Source organism: Berghia stephanieae, chromosome 8, assembly GCF_034508935.2.
Source record: "Berghia stephanieae isolate SIO BIC M18660-M18661 chromosome 8, UCSD_Bste_1.3, whole genome shotgun sequence".
Classification (NCBI taxonomy): domain Eukaryota; kingdom Metazoa; phylum Mollusca; class Gastropoda; order Nudibranchia; family Aeolidiidae; genus Berghia; species Berghia stephanieae.
In genome coordinates, this window is record NC_088367.1 from 19,627,055 (window position 1) to 19,642,862 (window position 15,808).

General features: G+C 32.7%; 1 protein-coding gene across 2 annotated transcripts; it reads right to left on the reverse strand.

The window, feature by feature from the left end:
- Positions 1-243: 243 nt before the first annotated feature.
- Positions 244-15,527, reverse strand: LOC144978316 (uncharacterized). Of its 2 annotated transcripts, none has more exons than XM_078924189.1 (14): positions 15,485-15,527; positions 12,670-12,912; positions 11,356-11,446; positions 10,405-10,499; positions 9,153-9,374; positions 7,859-8,025; positions 7,412-7,486; positions 6,752-6,816; positions 6,434-6,519; positions 5,497-5,721; positions 4,394-4,552; positions 4,060-4,091; positions 3,062-3,139; positions 244-1,667 (listed from the first exon to the last, which is right to left on the reverse strand). In XM_078924189.1, exons 2-14 carry the CDS (start codon positions 12,893-12,895, stop codon positions 1,245-1,247), a joined length of 1,944 nt encoding a protein of 647 aa, XP_078780315.1. In that variant the 5' UTR covers positions 12,896-12,912; positions 15,485-15,527; the 3' UTR covers positions 244-1,244. The 2 variants fall into 2 exon arrangements, with proteins under 2 accessions (XP_078780315.1, XP_078780313.1); XM_078924187.1 differs by having other exon boundaries at positions 15,157-15,491.
- Between the last annotated feature and the right edge of the window lie 281 nt (positions 15,528-15,808).

The window sequence follows — 15,808 nt, forward strand, 5'->3', positions numbered from 1 at the left end:
AATCATGACACTTGAAAACACACTGTAAATGACTAGGTAGCCTACTCGCTTTACACCCGAGTATTGTGACAAATGTGCAACTTTGTGTATTACACTTCAAAACCTTGACCTACAGTCATGAGCCGATTGCTATTCAAAAGACCACACAGTCGCATTTTTCTACTCAAGATTTTTATAAGTACCATAGTTTAAAAGCAATTTCAAAACAGTCATCAGTAATAAAAAAAATATTAAAAGAAAAGATTGAAATTGAATAAAACTTTAATTACTTAGTTTGAATGCAAAGTCTTTACTCATAAGCTTAAATATATATTTTTTTCTCTTTTATTCAAGATAACACAAAACATACACACACAAATGCACACATCCCCAGACACGCACACATTCATTCTCACAAGTTTTATATGCAAACATAATTCTTTTTACAACTGGGATAAGCTTTGCATAGTTAAAATTATAATATATGCTTGTCACAATTTGAGACCAAATACAAAGCAATAAATAGCAACAATTACCATCTGTAGACAACTGTTGTTTGCAACTACAACAATAACAGAATTAAATTAGGATTTTAAAAAATTTCTTCAATTGAACACATTAACTTTTACTGTTCCATTCTGTTTCCTGCTTAGATTTAGGTCAATTGATGTGTGGAAATAAAGACCTGCTGAAATTGCATTCAGTTGTGCAAAATTTTGGCATCATTTGACTTGAATATAAATCTACTATTAACTTGAAGTTGGCGTATGTAAAAATATTGATTAGCAAGAAAATAACATCAAAAGAGAGGGAGCGAAAAACGTTTAAAAAAAAGGGGCCATTTTGGCCTCGAACCCTACTACGTTTTGTAACAATGCTCTGTGACTTCAGCTCTTATCAGTCCAGTCTATACATGTTATTCTTCTGTGCAATGAAATGCACAATTATTTGAATTTTGCCCAGAAAATGTCCAACAAACTTTTAAAAACTTTTAAAAACTTTACAAAAAAATGTTTGGAGCCATCTTACAAGTAAAAGGTTGGTGTACAGCATTATTGAGTTAGACTTAGTACCATTTTTATTGTTAGATGAAAAAGTGTTTGATCTTGAAATATTCCTTGTTATTAGGTTTGTTTTTTTTTTATCTCGTATTAATTTTTGTCTAAAACATATATGGTCCACAGGTTTAATCAAATGGTTATGATTTGCTTTCAAACATTATATTTTCAAATCTTATGAAGTAAACATATACCATAATGTAAAAGCTAGTCAAGTCCTTCAAGCTCATCATCAAAGTGTCTCTCTCCATCATCATCATCGTCATCATTGATTTTCTGATTGCTCTGCTGAGCAGAAAAGTCAATCACACCCTCCTTATATATTTTAGAATCCGCAATTGCCCCAAGAGAGGATAGCATTTCTTCTGACAAATCTGCAACATTACTCGTCTTTTTTGTTTCTTCTTGCTCTTTATTCTCATCATCATTGTCAGTGGTGTCTTCAATAAGGCTTTTACTTTTCCCTTCGTTTTCATCTGAGACAGACAATGTAATGTCCTCAATCAATAATTTGGAAGATGTCGTGGATCGAGATGACAGGCCAGAGTCCACGTCTGTGATTCCTTCATCGTCTGCTTCATTGCCTTCATCATCATCATCATTGAGGATCTCGATCATTGGTCTGAAAGGCTAAAATAAATAAACGAATAAAGAAATAAACGAATTAATAGATAAATAAATAAATAAATTTGAAAAAAGAATAATCAATCAAATCAATCAATCAAACGAATTAGTTTTTATTTGTGATGAAATGTTTTCAGGTCCAGATTATTCTGGTAAACAAATTGAAAGTTCACAATGTGTACTAAATTGCTGAGCGAATGGTTTACTTTTTCAATTCAGTCTCCTGATTAAAATCTGTTGACACGCCTTTCAATCTTGTATGTAAATATCATGCATTGTTACCTTATTATGGTTATCTTCTATATGTATGGATGTATGAGTGTATGTGTGTGTGTGTGTGTGTGTGTGTGTGTGTGTGTGTGTGTGTGCACGCGCTTTGCATGTCAATTAAAGATATATGTTTGTACATCACACATACATGAGTACATTTAAGTTGATATACTATCTTTACCATGTGTATCATTATTGTAATCTTTCAATCAATTTAATATCAAGGGCACTCAAGGGATTTTATCCTATTTTGCCCTATACCATATGTTATATGTTATATGTTAACAATGAATCTTATTCCAATGATAAAACCTTTATGATTTCAAGAGCAAGTTAAGTACATGAGATCTGTTTTTTAATTATAAAACAATTATCAAATTTTGTTGAGTTATTAGTTATTTTTCATAAAGCGTGCTCAATGTGTGTAACAAAGTTTGTTGAAGTATAGGAAGTATCATTTAATCTTTTATCCTCTTTTTCAAACACTTTGGCAAATGTTGAAACAAACCAATGACATCCAATAGATGTAAACTTGAATCCTTCTTTCAATTTAAAATAAAAAGAAACTATCACAGCAATTCGCGAGCTTTAATAGTAAGCAACTGTTTTAGAGTACATCGGATCACTAGCCAACGATGAGATAATTAAAGGAAACAACTGAGTGAGAGTGCAATTTACACAAATTGTTTCCATTAAAAAATATTAATGACGCAACATTAAATAGCTATATGCTGCTAAACTAATTAGTGGACCAAAGGGTAACACAGAACACCAAAATGAAGAGACCAGACTATTGCCAATGCAGGCCCTTCTGGTTAAAATACCTGAGATGAGTAGTGACTGGATTTTCATTCTTTAGCTTGTTTTTAAAATATGAAAACTTTTGTAAAATTTGACGTATGTGCAAAACGTGTTTTCCCCAAATATGTAGAATGCAAATGTTGCTGCTTGAAGCTTGAAGAAATAATTAACAAAAATACAATGGAATATAAGCTTCAGTTCAATTTACGTTGACAGATGATGTAAACGTTTTGGGTTTCCCCTTTGTCAACAAAACACAGTGAATGAGACACTAAAGACGTCTAAGAGGCTAAAGAAGAACATTTTAAAACATTAAGCACATTACTTACTTTATCTGCATCAGCGCCAGCAGCGTGTTTTTCTTCTATGCTCTCATCATCATCTACGTCCTCTAGATCAGGGAGGTCCTGGTGAAATTATATAAGAGATTTTTAATTAAATGACTGTTAAAAGGTTACATAAAAATCCAATTACGAACACAAAGAAATTTCATTTTGATACAATGAATTTTACATCAGACTTGTTGAATAACTTTAGTCTCCACTATACTTTAAAATTATTTTTTTTTTGGGTTATTCTTTGACACGAACCCTTCACTTTCGAGTCTCCATTCACTCGCAGCTCGCTATCCGATTAGATTCAGTTTTTAAAAAGTTTTTACTCACAAAAATGTGTACTTTTGTCGATCTTCTCTTATCTCATAGTTTTTTTTAAGCCAGTGTCAATAGCAACAGATCACTTTTTGCCTCTGTCATTCGTAACCAATGTATTTTTCTTTCGAATTAAAGCTCTCTCAATATAAAAATAGCTGCTATCTTGTTGACGCTATGATGTATCCTAGTACTAGTCTCAGAATAAGCTTGAAGTCTGGCCTCAGCAAATGACTAAAACTTGGCCAAACTTAGTCCAAAGGTGTCATGAATTTAGTCTGGGACTTGCTTAATCAGCTCACATGAAATCCGATTTTTTCAAGTCCTTGACTAAGCGCTAGTCCACGTTTATAAAAACGGGCCTAGTACCTGACAACAAACATATTAATGCTCTCACACATGAAACCAGAATGACATGTGAATTGAGAATTTTGTAATTCAATTGATTTGTTGCACAATATTTGGTAATAAGCATACAATGCCATTTGCAGCTCATGAATTTGAGCGTGAAGTTGAGCCAATTGCTACAGATACACTTCACTCTTAATAATTATTCAAAGAAATAGGTAACTGACATTGTAAAAAAAATCTCAATGTAATTATAAATGTGATAATCGAATGATCAAAAAAATATTATTAAGAACAAATATGTTTTTACCCCCTAAATTTAGAATTACCTCAAATTCCTCCTCATCGTCCTGTTTCTCGTCTGAAAGTGTAAAAAATAAAAAAGCAAAATAAGATTTTTATTTAATTTGGAATGGATTTACTTATAAAAAAATGTTCTATTTCAAAATATGAAAATAATCTGACGTAAATATGGGCTGAAAAATCGGTTCGTTTCTCTCTCTCTCTGAAATGCCTTTTTGATGCACACCTCTATAGTGTTAAATATATTACACACCATGAATTGATGAGACAAAACATTTAAACCACAAAGCCTTATTCCTTCTTATTTTTCTACCCCCTACCCTACCCCAACTAGAACATAGCATTATCAACCAAACCCACCTTCCTCATCCATTGCTGTGATTTTCATTCTAGTACTTTTCTCTTCATGGTTTGAGAATATTCCATTCTGTGGCTCATTATTGTTAGCACCTGGTTTGATCATTTCAAGTTCTTCTGTAGCTTTGTCTGCTTTCGCTGGTGTTTTACCACCATGGGTTTCTGTACAAAAGTATAAAAAGGTAAAAGAAATAAATTTCTGAATGTAATTCATCACAAATTAATTACCGATTCAGAAGAAAAAGAATCAAGCAAACAAGGAAAAAAGAGAGAGAGAGAGAGAAAGAGAGAGAGAGAGAGAGAGAGAGAGAGAGAGAGAGAGAGAGTTAGAGATAGACAGATAGATAGAGAGAGATAGACAGATAGATAGAGAGAGAGAGAGAGAGAGAGAGAGAGAGAGAGAGAGAGATAGACAGATAGATAGATAGATAGATAGATAGAGAGAGAGAGAGAGAGAGAGAGAGAGAGAGAGAGAGAGAGAGAGAGAGAGAGAGAGAGAGAGAGAGAGAGAGAGAGAGAGAGAGATAAAAGAGAAATTGAATGTGATGAATTTATCAATCTACATGAGATATGGCAATTCATACCAAGTGATCTTAATCTATACCGGATTGATAATTTAAAAAAAAATTGTACTTGATGTCACAATATAGCTTAGATCTTAGCTGGTATATGATAAAAATATGTATGGGCAATTAAAACAAAATTTGTGCAATGTTTTATCAAAACCATAATAATATGACGAATGAATAAAATAGGATTTTTCTTTAGTCAGATGTATGAAAAATGTAGATATCATGATGATACTGATACACAAATATGATGCAAATTAAGTAGTTATCTGCAATAACTTATTCCCAACAGGCGAATAAACTGCCTTCATGATTTCGGTATCTTTTTTAAGTTATTGGAAATCTATATTTTATTCCATCGACTTCTTAAATTATCCATCATGTAATGTTTCCATTTGGCTACTGGGTGTAAATATATATATACTTTTTCTATTTAAAAAAAAGATGAAAAATAGATAAAGTTTTAAACTATAATGACAGAGCTGCAATAAATGTTTGTTTGTTTTTTTTAATATAAAAAGAGAAGTTTGGACCTACCTTCTTTCTGAGAGCTGTCTTTCTTGATATTTTCATCTTCAATGATTCCGTCCATTTTACCCTGATAGACTGTGTCTTCCCCCTGGAGTTTGTATGTTCCGTACAACCAGTCAACAGATTCAACATCTACCTCAACTTTGTCCATTTTTCCATCTGCTGCATTCTTTTCATTTAGTTCCTTTTCTATGCGTTTGGCCATGGATTCTTTCCGCATTGACAACAAGGCTGATACAAAGAGAGCGAGAGAGAGCGAGAGAAAAAATAAGAAGTATTTCAATATTGTCCTACTATATGATGAGGAACATTTATAAGGCCCGACTCCTGCCTCTTGATGATTGATTTGCGCTGAGCATATTACACAGGTTGAAGAAAAAGTTCATGATAATAAATATCTTTTTAAAAAATTTTTTATCGCAATATATTAGGCTGTGCATGGAATTCTGATTATATAGGGGATAGTTCTTTTTTATTCTACAGCATTATCAATGTTACATTCATTGACTTCATTCATATACAGCTTTGCCTGACTTCATTCGTATACAGTTTTGCCTGACTTGATTCACATACAGCTTTGCCTGTTAACTGAGCTAGCAAATTAAATGACTAAAACAAAATATTTGATTTATTTTGTGAGGTTTTGTGTCTACATCATTATTGCGACTTAAGAATAATACAAAGAAATAAGATGGAATTTATTTATTTGTGGGAAAATAGCTAACATCTTTTAATATATAGAGATCAAATTTTTAAAACAAAAAGAATAAAAATCATCAATTTCAAGTACTATTGTTGCCCAGACATTTCTACCAAACTGATAAACAATGTCAATATTATTCGCCTTTTGTCCAAGTGAGTACATTGGGAGGAATTCATCCCAGTTATTATTAAGAAAATCAACAAAATAATGATATAAACAGAAAGACATTCAGAAACTTACAATCAACACTTTCTTGTATCTTCATTCTTTCCCTGGTAGCCCATCTGTCTCTTTCGGCTTTCTCTGCTTCCAATCCTCCAGCAGCCCTGAATGAAAGATTGTGATTGGTTAATCGATGAATAAACGCTCTTCATGATGGTGATATTGATAAGGAAGGAAACAAAAGCTGGAAGTGATGATGGAATAAGTGCTAGTTGTGGTGGTAATGATAGTGCTGATGTGATGATGACGATAATGATGATAATGATGATGATGATGATGATGATGATGATGATGATGATGATGACGATGATGATGATGATGATGAATCGAACCCACCATGCTTCGGCGCAGGCCCTGTCCTTTGGAAACACAGGTCTGTCGTCTAAATATTGAAGGTTTTTCTGTAAATGTCAATGAATAAAAACTCATTCATTTCATGTCAGACCATATTTAGCTAGTCACCAAATATACTGCTATGCTTTCAAAATCTTGACTTATCTACGTGGAATAATCTAGTAAAATGTGTGTTTTCTTTGTCACCTGAACGGATTTTCTTTTAAACGTGCCTACAATTGGAAATGGCCAATTATTGTAACATTGTCCTTATTCATAAGAAAGCAGCGACATGCATGTTACTTGGGGTTTAATGAACCCTTAGTTGCCTTTCTGTCAGTTCTCTCTAGATATGTCAAGAGTAAAATAAAACTTCAATCATGCAGGCAAAGTTAATTATATATTTAAAAAAAATAATAGTAATAATAAAATTCCCTTTATTGATGCCATTGGGAAAATTTGTCTATAGGGTTTATTCCAAGGGAGACTGGAATAACCCAGGCGCCAACCGCAGTGCAGTGCCACAAACTGAGTAAAGTTTAAGGATTTTTTGAGGATATTTATTTTTTTTTCTTTTCTTTCTGATTTGTCTAGTAGTGTATTAATCACGTCTTGTTTGGAAGTAAAGAATGTAACTTATATAAAGAATTTTGAATCCTCTACCAGTTTTACTGTGAGTGTCTTCCTGTAGTATTTTATGTCTTGATTGACTGGATTCCCTGTCATGGTTAGAACACGCTGAAAGTTAAAGATATGAAATTCACATGTGAGATAGTGTGTTAAATTTTGAAAAGAATTGCAGAATAAAATCTAATTTAAAATGGTTTGTTGATTTACAAAAATATTTACAACTTAAAAGATGACTAAACATAAAATAAGAAAATAATTTCTCTGACCCCTGTTTCACTCTGCAGTGATCAGGTCGCCAGTGTGTTAAATGTGATGTCTGATGTAATGTATTTTACAATAGATTAAATGTACAAAAGGGTAGCATGCAACTGTGACTGTCTCTTCAACACTGCAGAAACTGGGAAGAATTTCAACTCCTAGGGCCATTGAAAAAATTAAAAGGATATTCAAATATTATGATAATAATTGTTATAAATATACCAGATTTTTCATATTCATGAAGACATCCACAACTCCAACATCATCAATCTTATTGTGAGACAAGTCTAGTATGGAAAGTGAGGGGCATTCTGATAGGTGCTGGATATCTTCCTTTGTCCGAAGCTTGTTGTGTGAGATGTTCAAAGTATTGAGGATGGGTAAACATGCTAGGAAATAGAATTAAAATCAAATGCATCATATCAGTAAAAATTAAATTATTTCATGCAATAAGTCTTAAAAGATCCACACTGCTGTTGATTACCAGCGGTCATCAACCCTCCCCTTCTTTCTATCATATTATGATGGCCTTTGAAGACGAGATCACTACAAATCAAGTTAAAGTTTTATCCAGAATCTGTCCAAAACACCACAGAAAATTGAAAACGTTTTCTCAGTAGTGAAATAGTAAAGGCATCAACTGTCAGCAAAGGGGTTTAGAGCAATATTGAGAGCATTCAACAAAATACAGCACTGGTCACCAACATGATGATGTTAGCTATGAAACAGGAAAAAAGGAGAGTGAACAAATTCATTATAGTTCCCTCTCACCCCCCCCCCCCTTTTTCTCTCTCTCTCACTCTCTCTCTCTCTCTCTCTCTCTCTCTCTCTCTCTCTCTCTCTCTCTCTCTCACACACACACACACACACACATAGGGATAAACATACTAACAAATTAAATAATTTGTTGCTATTGATCCAATAGCACATACAATTATCAAATAAGTATCTTATGTCCTGATTTCTGACAATTGGTGTTATAAATAGGACCGCTGGAGTTACCCTACTGACATAAATAGCCTAATTTGTGAAAGTTGGCTATATAATATACACACATTCACACACACACACATACACACACACATATATATATATATATATATATATATATATATATATATATATATATAATATATTAAAACAAAGTGTTTATCAATCAAACAAAAAGGAATAAAGCAGATCCAATTGAAAGAAATTAGAAATAAACCAGCATCCTACTTAAAGCAAGATTTCGTTATTGTCCCTTTAACAATTAAAACAAGGCAAAAAAATTACCCCCCCCCCCCCCCCCCAAAAAAAAAAAAAAAAACAACAAAAAAACAAAAAAAAAAACAACAAAAAAACAAAACAAAAAACCAAAAATAAAAAAAACCCAAAAACCCCCAAACAAAAACAAACTTGGGATAAATTATCATCACAGCTTTATCGTGATATTATAAGAACTTTTTAAAACATCTAAAAAGAAAAAAATAACGACTGCATTTTCTAAATGAACCAAAATTAGATTCAAACTTACACAAGTTTTCAATCGTTCTTATACTGTTATGTGACAAATTCAAGTTGTCCAACTTCTGCAGAGCCTCTAGGTTTTCTATTTTGCTGATTATGTTCTGGTGCAAATACAAGCATCTAAGCTCCTTTTGCTCATTGAGATTCTGGATCTTACTTATACCATTACATTCTAGCCACAAACACTTCAACCCTGTGTACGCTTCCAGGTTCTCAATGTGATAAATTCCTGTGGAAAATATAGATGGAAAATGGATAATCAATATAATGTTGATAGTTCACTAAAACATTGTTGTTATCATTATCGTGATAGTAATTATCAATATAGGCAAAATTGTCATTGTAACATTGATGATAACGATGATAATGATATGATGATGATGATGATGATGATGATGATGATGATGATGATGATGATGATGATGATAATAATAATGATAATAATAGTAATATTAATAATAGTTGTGTCAAGACTCAGCATAGGAGACGAACCACACTTATAGTATAAATGTTAACAGAATAACGACATTTATGCGATCATTTTCCATGGTTTACTAAATATTAAATTTTAGTGCTACATTTATTCCCCTTATTGGCCTCATGCAGGACATATTCCATTTTCAAGCACTATCATAGAATCCATGACAGTCTCTGCCTAGGAACTCAATCACGGTCCAGAATTGTCATAGGTATCAACTATTTGATACCGAGAATACACATCAAACCTACTATTTGCATATTTTAAATTATTTGTCACCCATCTGGCCACTGAAAGTGTTGCCTGAAATTCACATGCAATTAACCAGTAGATTTTTGACCAATCAAAACATGGAAATAGTGACACACCTTCACACGTGCTCTGACAAACATAGTTGGTTGTTTATAAACAATAACTTTAATGAATAAGACCTCTCTCTGATCATTGTTATTGTTTTTAAACCGCCAGATGGGTGACTAGTTATCACATGGTTTTCTCGATCAGATTATAACATTTGAAATTACACATAGTTTTATGTGTTTGTTCGAAGACACATGCCATCGATAGTAAATATTGTGTAGTTTGCTATGTCAACCAATCACTGCCATTGCTTACATTATGACGACTGTCCGAGAGGCGTGGTTATCTAAGTGCCTATTAAAGCACGGTAACAATTTAACAATAAGTAATAAGCAATTTAACAGTAACTTTAAAGGATATGTTCGTAATAAAAAAGCAAACAAAATATAAGCTTGTTGTTTTAAATCTAACTCCTAAATACCTTTGTAGTGTAGGTAAAGAACGTCATTGAGCTCAGGAGTAATATACAGTTTCATTTGTTTGCAGTGCTGCCTCAGGAATTCTTTGGTAAGGATACTGTTGAATTCGGAACAGATAAAATGTTGGCAAAAACTTTGACAATACAAAACATTGCAAAATACAAAGGAATTGAGCATATTATCTCAAATTTAACTGAGTTGTGTAATAACTTTTAAAAATAATAATAATGAAAAAGGAGAAATTCAATAATCCTTTGTGTCATTCATATGTACTAACATTAAAACAAAACTGTTTGCCATGATTGATTGGCAGTCCTGTTGGTTCAATTTGGTAGATCACTTACAAATGACCTATTTTGAATCTGGGTGGAGTCAAGAGTTATTTTCTGGCCCCTCTATCCAACTAGCAGAGATTAAATAGTTGAGTTTCTTAGATCTGGTTGAAAGTACTTTTTGACAGACTAATGGTCTTTTCAAAGAGACAATTTGCAACGGTCCCTTTGGTGCTACATAAACTGAGATAAACTACAGTCTTGTTGGTCTTACGGCTGTTAAGAATTACTGCTATTATAACTCATTTTGAGGTAAGGGTTTTCATAAAATTAAAAATTGTATAAGACGAAATTTGTTATTTCGTGAGAATATGTATATGTGAATGAGTATATATATATATATATATATATATATATATATATATATATATATATATATATATATATATATATATATATATATATATATATATATATATATATATGTGTGTGTGTGTGTGTGTGTGTGTGTGTGTGCATATGTGTGTGTTCGCGTTTGCATGTGCGTGTGTGTTTATGTTTGTATGTGTTCTAGTAGGTGAATATGAGCATGAAAATTGTATATGTGCTTCAATATGCAAACATCAATCATATTAACTAATATTGCATCTTTTTTTTTTTGTACTGAACGTTTACACATACCTTGGGTATTTGTCCTTTTTATTGGCAGACTCCTCATCTCTTTTGGTGGTGCCATTGTCTTGTGTGTCTTTGGTGTCCTTTCTGTTTGCATCTTTTAGGAGAAATCATCACAATTATCAAAATTCTCATCAGGAATTTTTTTTTTCTTCTCCTTTTAAAATCTCTTCAATAAATAAATCAACTGACTCAACTTGTGATTATCACTAAACATGTGCATTTCCTGAAAAATAAAGCTTAGAGAAAAGAATGAAATTTAAAAAAAAAAAAGAGAGAAAGCCTGATACTAGAAAAAAGAGAAATATCAAACATCAAAATAAAATGAAAAGATCTTTGATTAAAAAAAAAAATGCAACCTGCTTCACAACATGGAAACTTCTATCTGAAACCTTTTTAGGATTTTACAGTTTTAGAAAAGCCTGGTTAGTCAAAAATCTCTCAAATTAAACAGTGTTCCGATTTTTAACCAATTCCTTGAATAGCCTACATATTTGGAACAACCTATCCCAACTACAAACATGCCTATGCCTAAAAAAAGCCTAGAAAACCCAAAAAACGATAGGCCAAATGAATTAAGATACATGAATTATGTTCCTCTATAAATCACAAACATATCATTTCAATCAGATCGCCAAAAGTAAAATCACCATTGCTGTTATGATTAAGCGGCATTCTAATTACCGGTTTTAACTGTATTTCATTAACTTCATCTTGTTTTTGCATATATAAAAAACAAACCCAACTATACAGAGTCAATTCTTAATATGCATTAAAAAGACAACTGCTGTCTATTGTAATAGTATGAAGTGCATTCTTATATGTCGCCATACCCATGAATTCAATAACAGCTTGCAATTTATTTCAAAGGCAGGATGAAACTATGTTTTAAAAATTAAGAGAAGACCTTCAACAAAGTTTTCTTTTTTTATGAAGCACTTACTTTGGTCATAGTTTGTTTCATGGGAAGGGAACATTTTAACCTTTTGCTGATATAGAATATGTTCTGGAAACATATATTGATGTAAGTTTTTATCCAGTTACTTGCTGATTAAAAATTTTACTTTAATCCCCTCTTTAAGAAATGTGAAAAAGAATACATGTAAACTTTGTCCTCCAATTCGCAAGGTTTCTATATTTTACTGACGAGGAGAAAAAGAGGAAGAAATTGTGTTTAGCATGGGTCTCAGTGATCTTCATCTACTGTGTAAGGTCTATCTGATCTGCATCTACCATGTAAAAATAATTTATATTTACATCTTCCCATCCTCCTAGTTTCCTAAATTATGTAACATCTCAAAGTATTATCAAATTTCTTACCAGTTTGATCTGGTCCATTGTTTTCATCATCATGAGCTTTTGGTTTCTCATTTTCATTTTGTCCACCAGATTCCTTTGAACTTTTGATGTTTAATTCCGTTTCTTCTGGGGGCGTCAATTCAATAATCTTTGGCTTAGACTTAGTTGTGTATTTATTGACATTAGAATTTGAGATGTCAAAAGAGGAGCTTTCTGGCTCATCTGGCAGCACTTCAATGGAAGGCATTTTGTGCTAAATGCCACCTAAATAAAAAACAACAAAAAATTAACAAAACACAAGAAGATATTACAAATATTTCAAAACTGTCAAGGAAACATTCATAAATACTTATGGATTGTTTCTATCACAGGTCCTCTTTACCGGACTTTATTTCTTCGTCTTTGTTATCAAATGTTCTTCTGGTTTTGCAATCTATAATATATTTGTAATTGTACAAGACATTTTGGGCAGACCAAAAATTGTACAAGACATTTTGGTCAGACCAAATAAATGTGTTCAGTCTGTTATAGAAGGTGTTTAGGGTTTTTGCGTTCACAACAGAATCTGGTATACTATTTCATATTATGGTTATTATCATAGTGAAACTATGTGTCCTTACATCCAATCTTGGTCTTTGTGTGTCCAATTTCTTTTTGTTACCTCTGGTATATCTGGTATTTCTTATTGATAAATATTTCCTCCATTTAATAAATTCTGTTATGCTTTGGTCATATTTACCACTTGTTATCTTGTATGGTTCTATCATGTCCCCTCTATATCTTCTGTATTTCAAAGTTGGTAAATTCAGTTTCCTCAGTCTTTTCTCGCAATCTAGCAATCCTAGTCCAGGCGACTGTTTTGTTTTCTCTTGGTTCCATTTTGCCCACATGCAGGAATTTACACTTACCAGGGTGGAACTTGAGTAACCATGTATCACTCCAAGAGGCTAGTTTCCTCAGGTCATCTTGCAGCATATTTCTATCATTCTCTTCTCCTATTATTTAGAATATTTTCGTGTCATCAGCAAAGAGGTAAACTCAGGCAAATTATTTATATAATATGACAAAGAGAACTGGTCTAATGACTGATCCCTGAAGTTATTTCCAGCCAACTAGAGTATAATTGATTTGTTTCTACTTGATGCTTTCCTTCCAATCAGATAGTGTTCTATTTCTATCCAACTAATCATTTCTTCACCAACTTTGTATGCTATCAATTCATTCAATAGTCTTCTGTGTGGGACTGAATCGAAGACCTTTTGATAATCCACATACATACAATCTACTTGGTGTTGAAAGCTCTTTTATGAGATTTATAATTTATTTGTGTAGGTGGATCTTATCACTCTTCCTGTTGAGCTTACTTGTAGGCATGTATTTGTCTTCTTAGTTTTCTGAGTGTTTTATAAAAAGTGTTCCATATCACGATCACATCTATGTCACTATGGTCTTGCATTTCCTCCGAAAATTGATTATTCAGTTCCTCTCTGATTTTCAGATAGTTTGCCTTTTTATATTTTTTTCTGGTCCTGTTTGGTCTATTAATAGACACATTGTATGTGAATTTAAATGTTACAATACAGTGGTTACTCTTTACCAATGGGCAATTATATTCTGTCTCGTTGTAGTGGTTAAAAACCAATCAGGTCCATGACACTCGCTTTCGGGTAGGAAGGTCTGGGTTCGAGCCTTGCTCGGCACATAGTTGACTCCTTGGAAAAGGCTCTTTACTAACATTCTCTCACCGTACTCAGGTGTAAAATGAGTATCTGGCCGTTAACAGCTTTGCCTCTGTCCGAAAAAATTGTTATATCGCCTAACAGGCGTCATGTCTCGTTCTCATGTCTTGTAAAGCGCTTTGAGCACGTTTAGTGGATATAAAAGCTCGTTAAAAATTATTTTTAAAAAAATCTCATTTGTGCCATGGCAGCATAGATATGGATGACTTTTACGTTCATTCACAGCAGCAGACTAAATCGAGCAGCTCGGTGCTCGAAAGACATTCCCATAAAAGAGTCACTGATCACAAGATCCGATTTTAAAACGAAAGTTGTCACAGCTCTAACTTTTAAGAATTTCTCTCCTCCGAAGAGTCAATGTGAAGCAATATATTCTAAGGAGTTTTCACTTAAAGGATAATTCAATTTTAAATGGTTATGTTTATACAAGTTAAAGACATCCACTTTCAAAATATAAAAATGAAAATAATTTGACGGCAACACGAGGTGGCCGGATTTAATTAAACTCAGGGTAGGAAACACCTCTTTATGTTGTCGGGTCCTATTTGGAGTTTGATTTTAAGGAATCACGTTAGTGTTAAACTCGTGCTTAGGCCCTACTACACGCATTTTCTCATTTGACGGATGCTTCATGTTACTTTCATTGAGAATATTATCGTGAATTATCGTAAGATTATTATCACGAATCTTCCCACCTTCCGTAGTAATTTCAAAGCAAATAAATATTAATTAAAAAGTTGTCAAATTATTCACTCTCAATGAGACCAACCTGTCAATATGAATGTAGTAAAGAATGAAATAATGGAATGCTAGAGATCAATTCTGAGGTTAGAATGGCCGCACGTCTTCCAGATTGTTCTGGATTTCGGAAACTGGAAACAAGTACGGACTTAACTTCTTGTTTTCACGTCTCCTCAGGTCACTCTTCATAGAAGATGTGTATAACAAATCCTAAATTTATATATTTCAGAATAATAAACATCACGAAATTAATTCAAAGACATCAATGCAGATCATTGAATGGAAACAAGCTCTTCAAAATCATTTGTAAATAGTGGAAAGGCATGAATGACCTGCAAAAAATAATAATAACTGACCTGACTCTTTCGCCTAGCAACTATAACAACTTCCGGTAGTAACAAGGCACAGGGTTGCCAGATTATTTTTCAACAAAATGCCAGGGGAAGACTCAAAAAATGCCAAAACACTCAAAAAAATGCCAAAGTCTGTTGACTCCCACCCTCACGAAGAAAACTACTCACTTTTGATAGACAATTTACTATCATATCCTGGTGGATTGCGTGTTTTCTTTTCTTTTTTTTTCTTTTTTTTTGAATTATACTAAATTTCCTGTTGGGGTAATTTTTTTTATTAAGAAAAGGTGTCATTTGAAGTATAATATACAAGAAAAGAAAATGCCA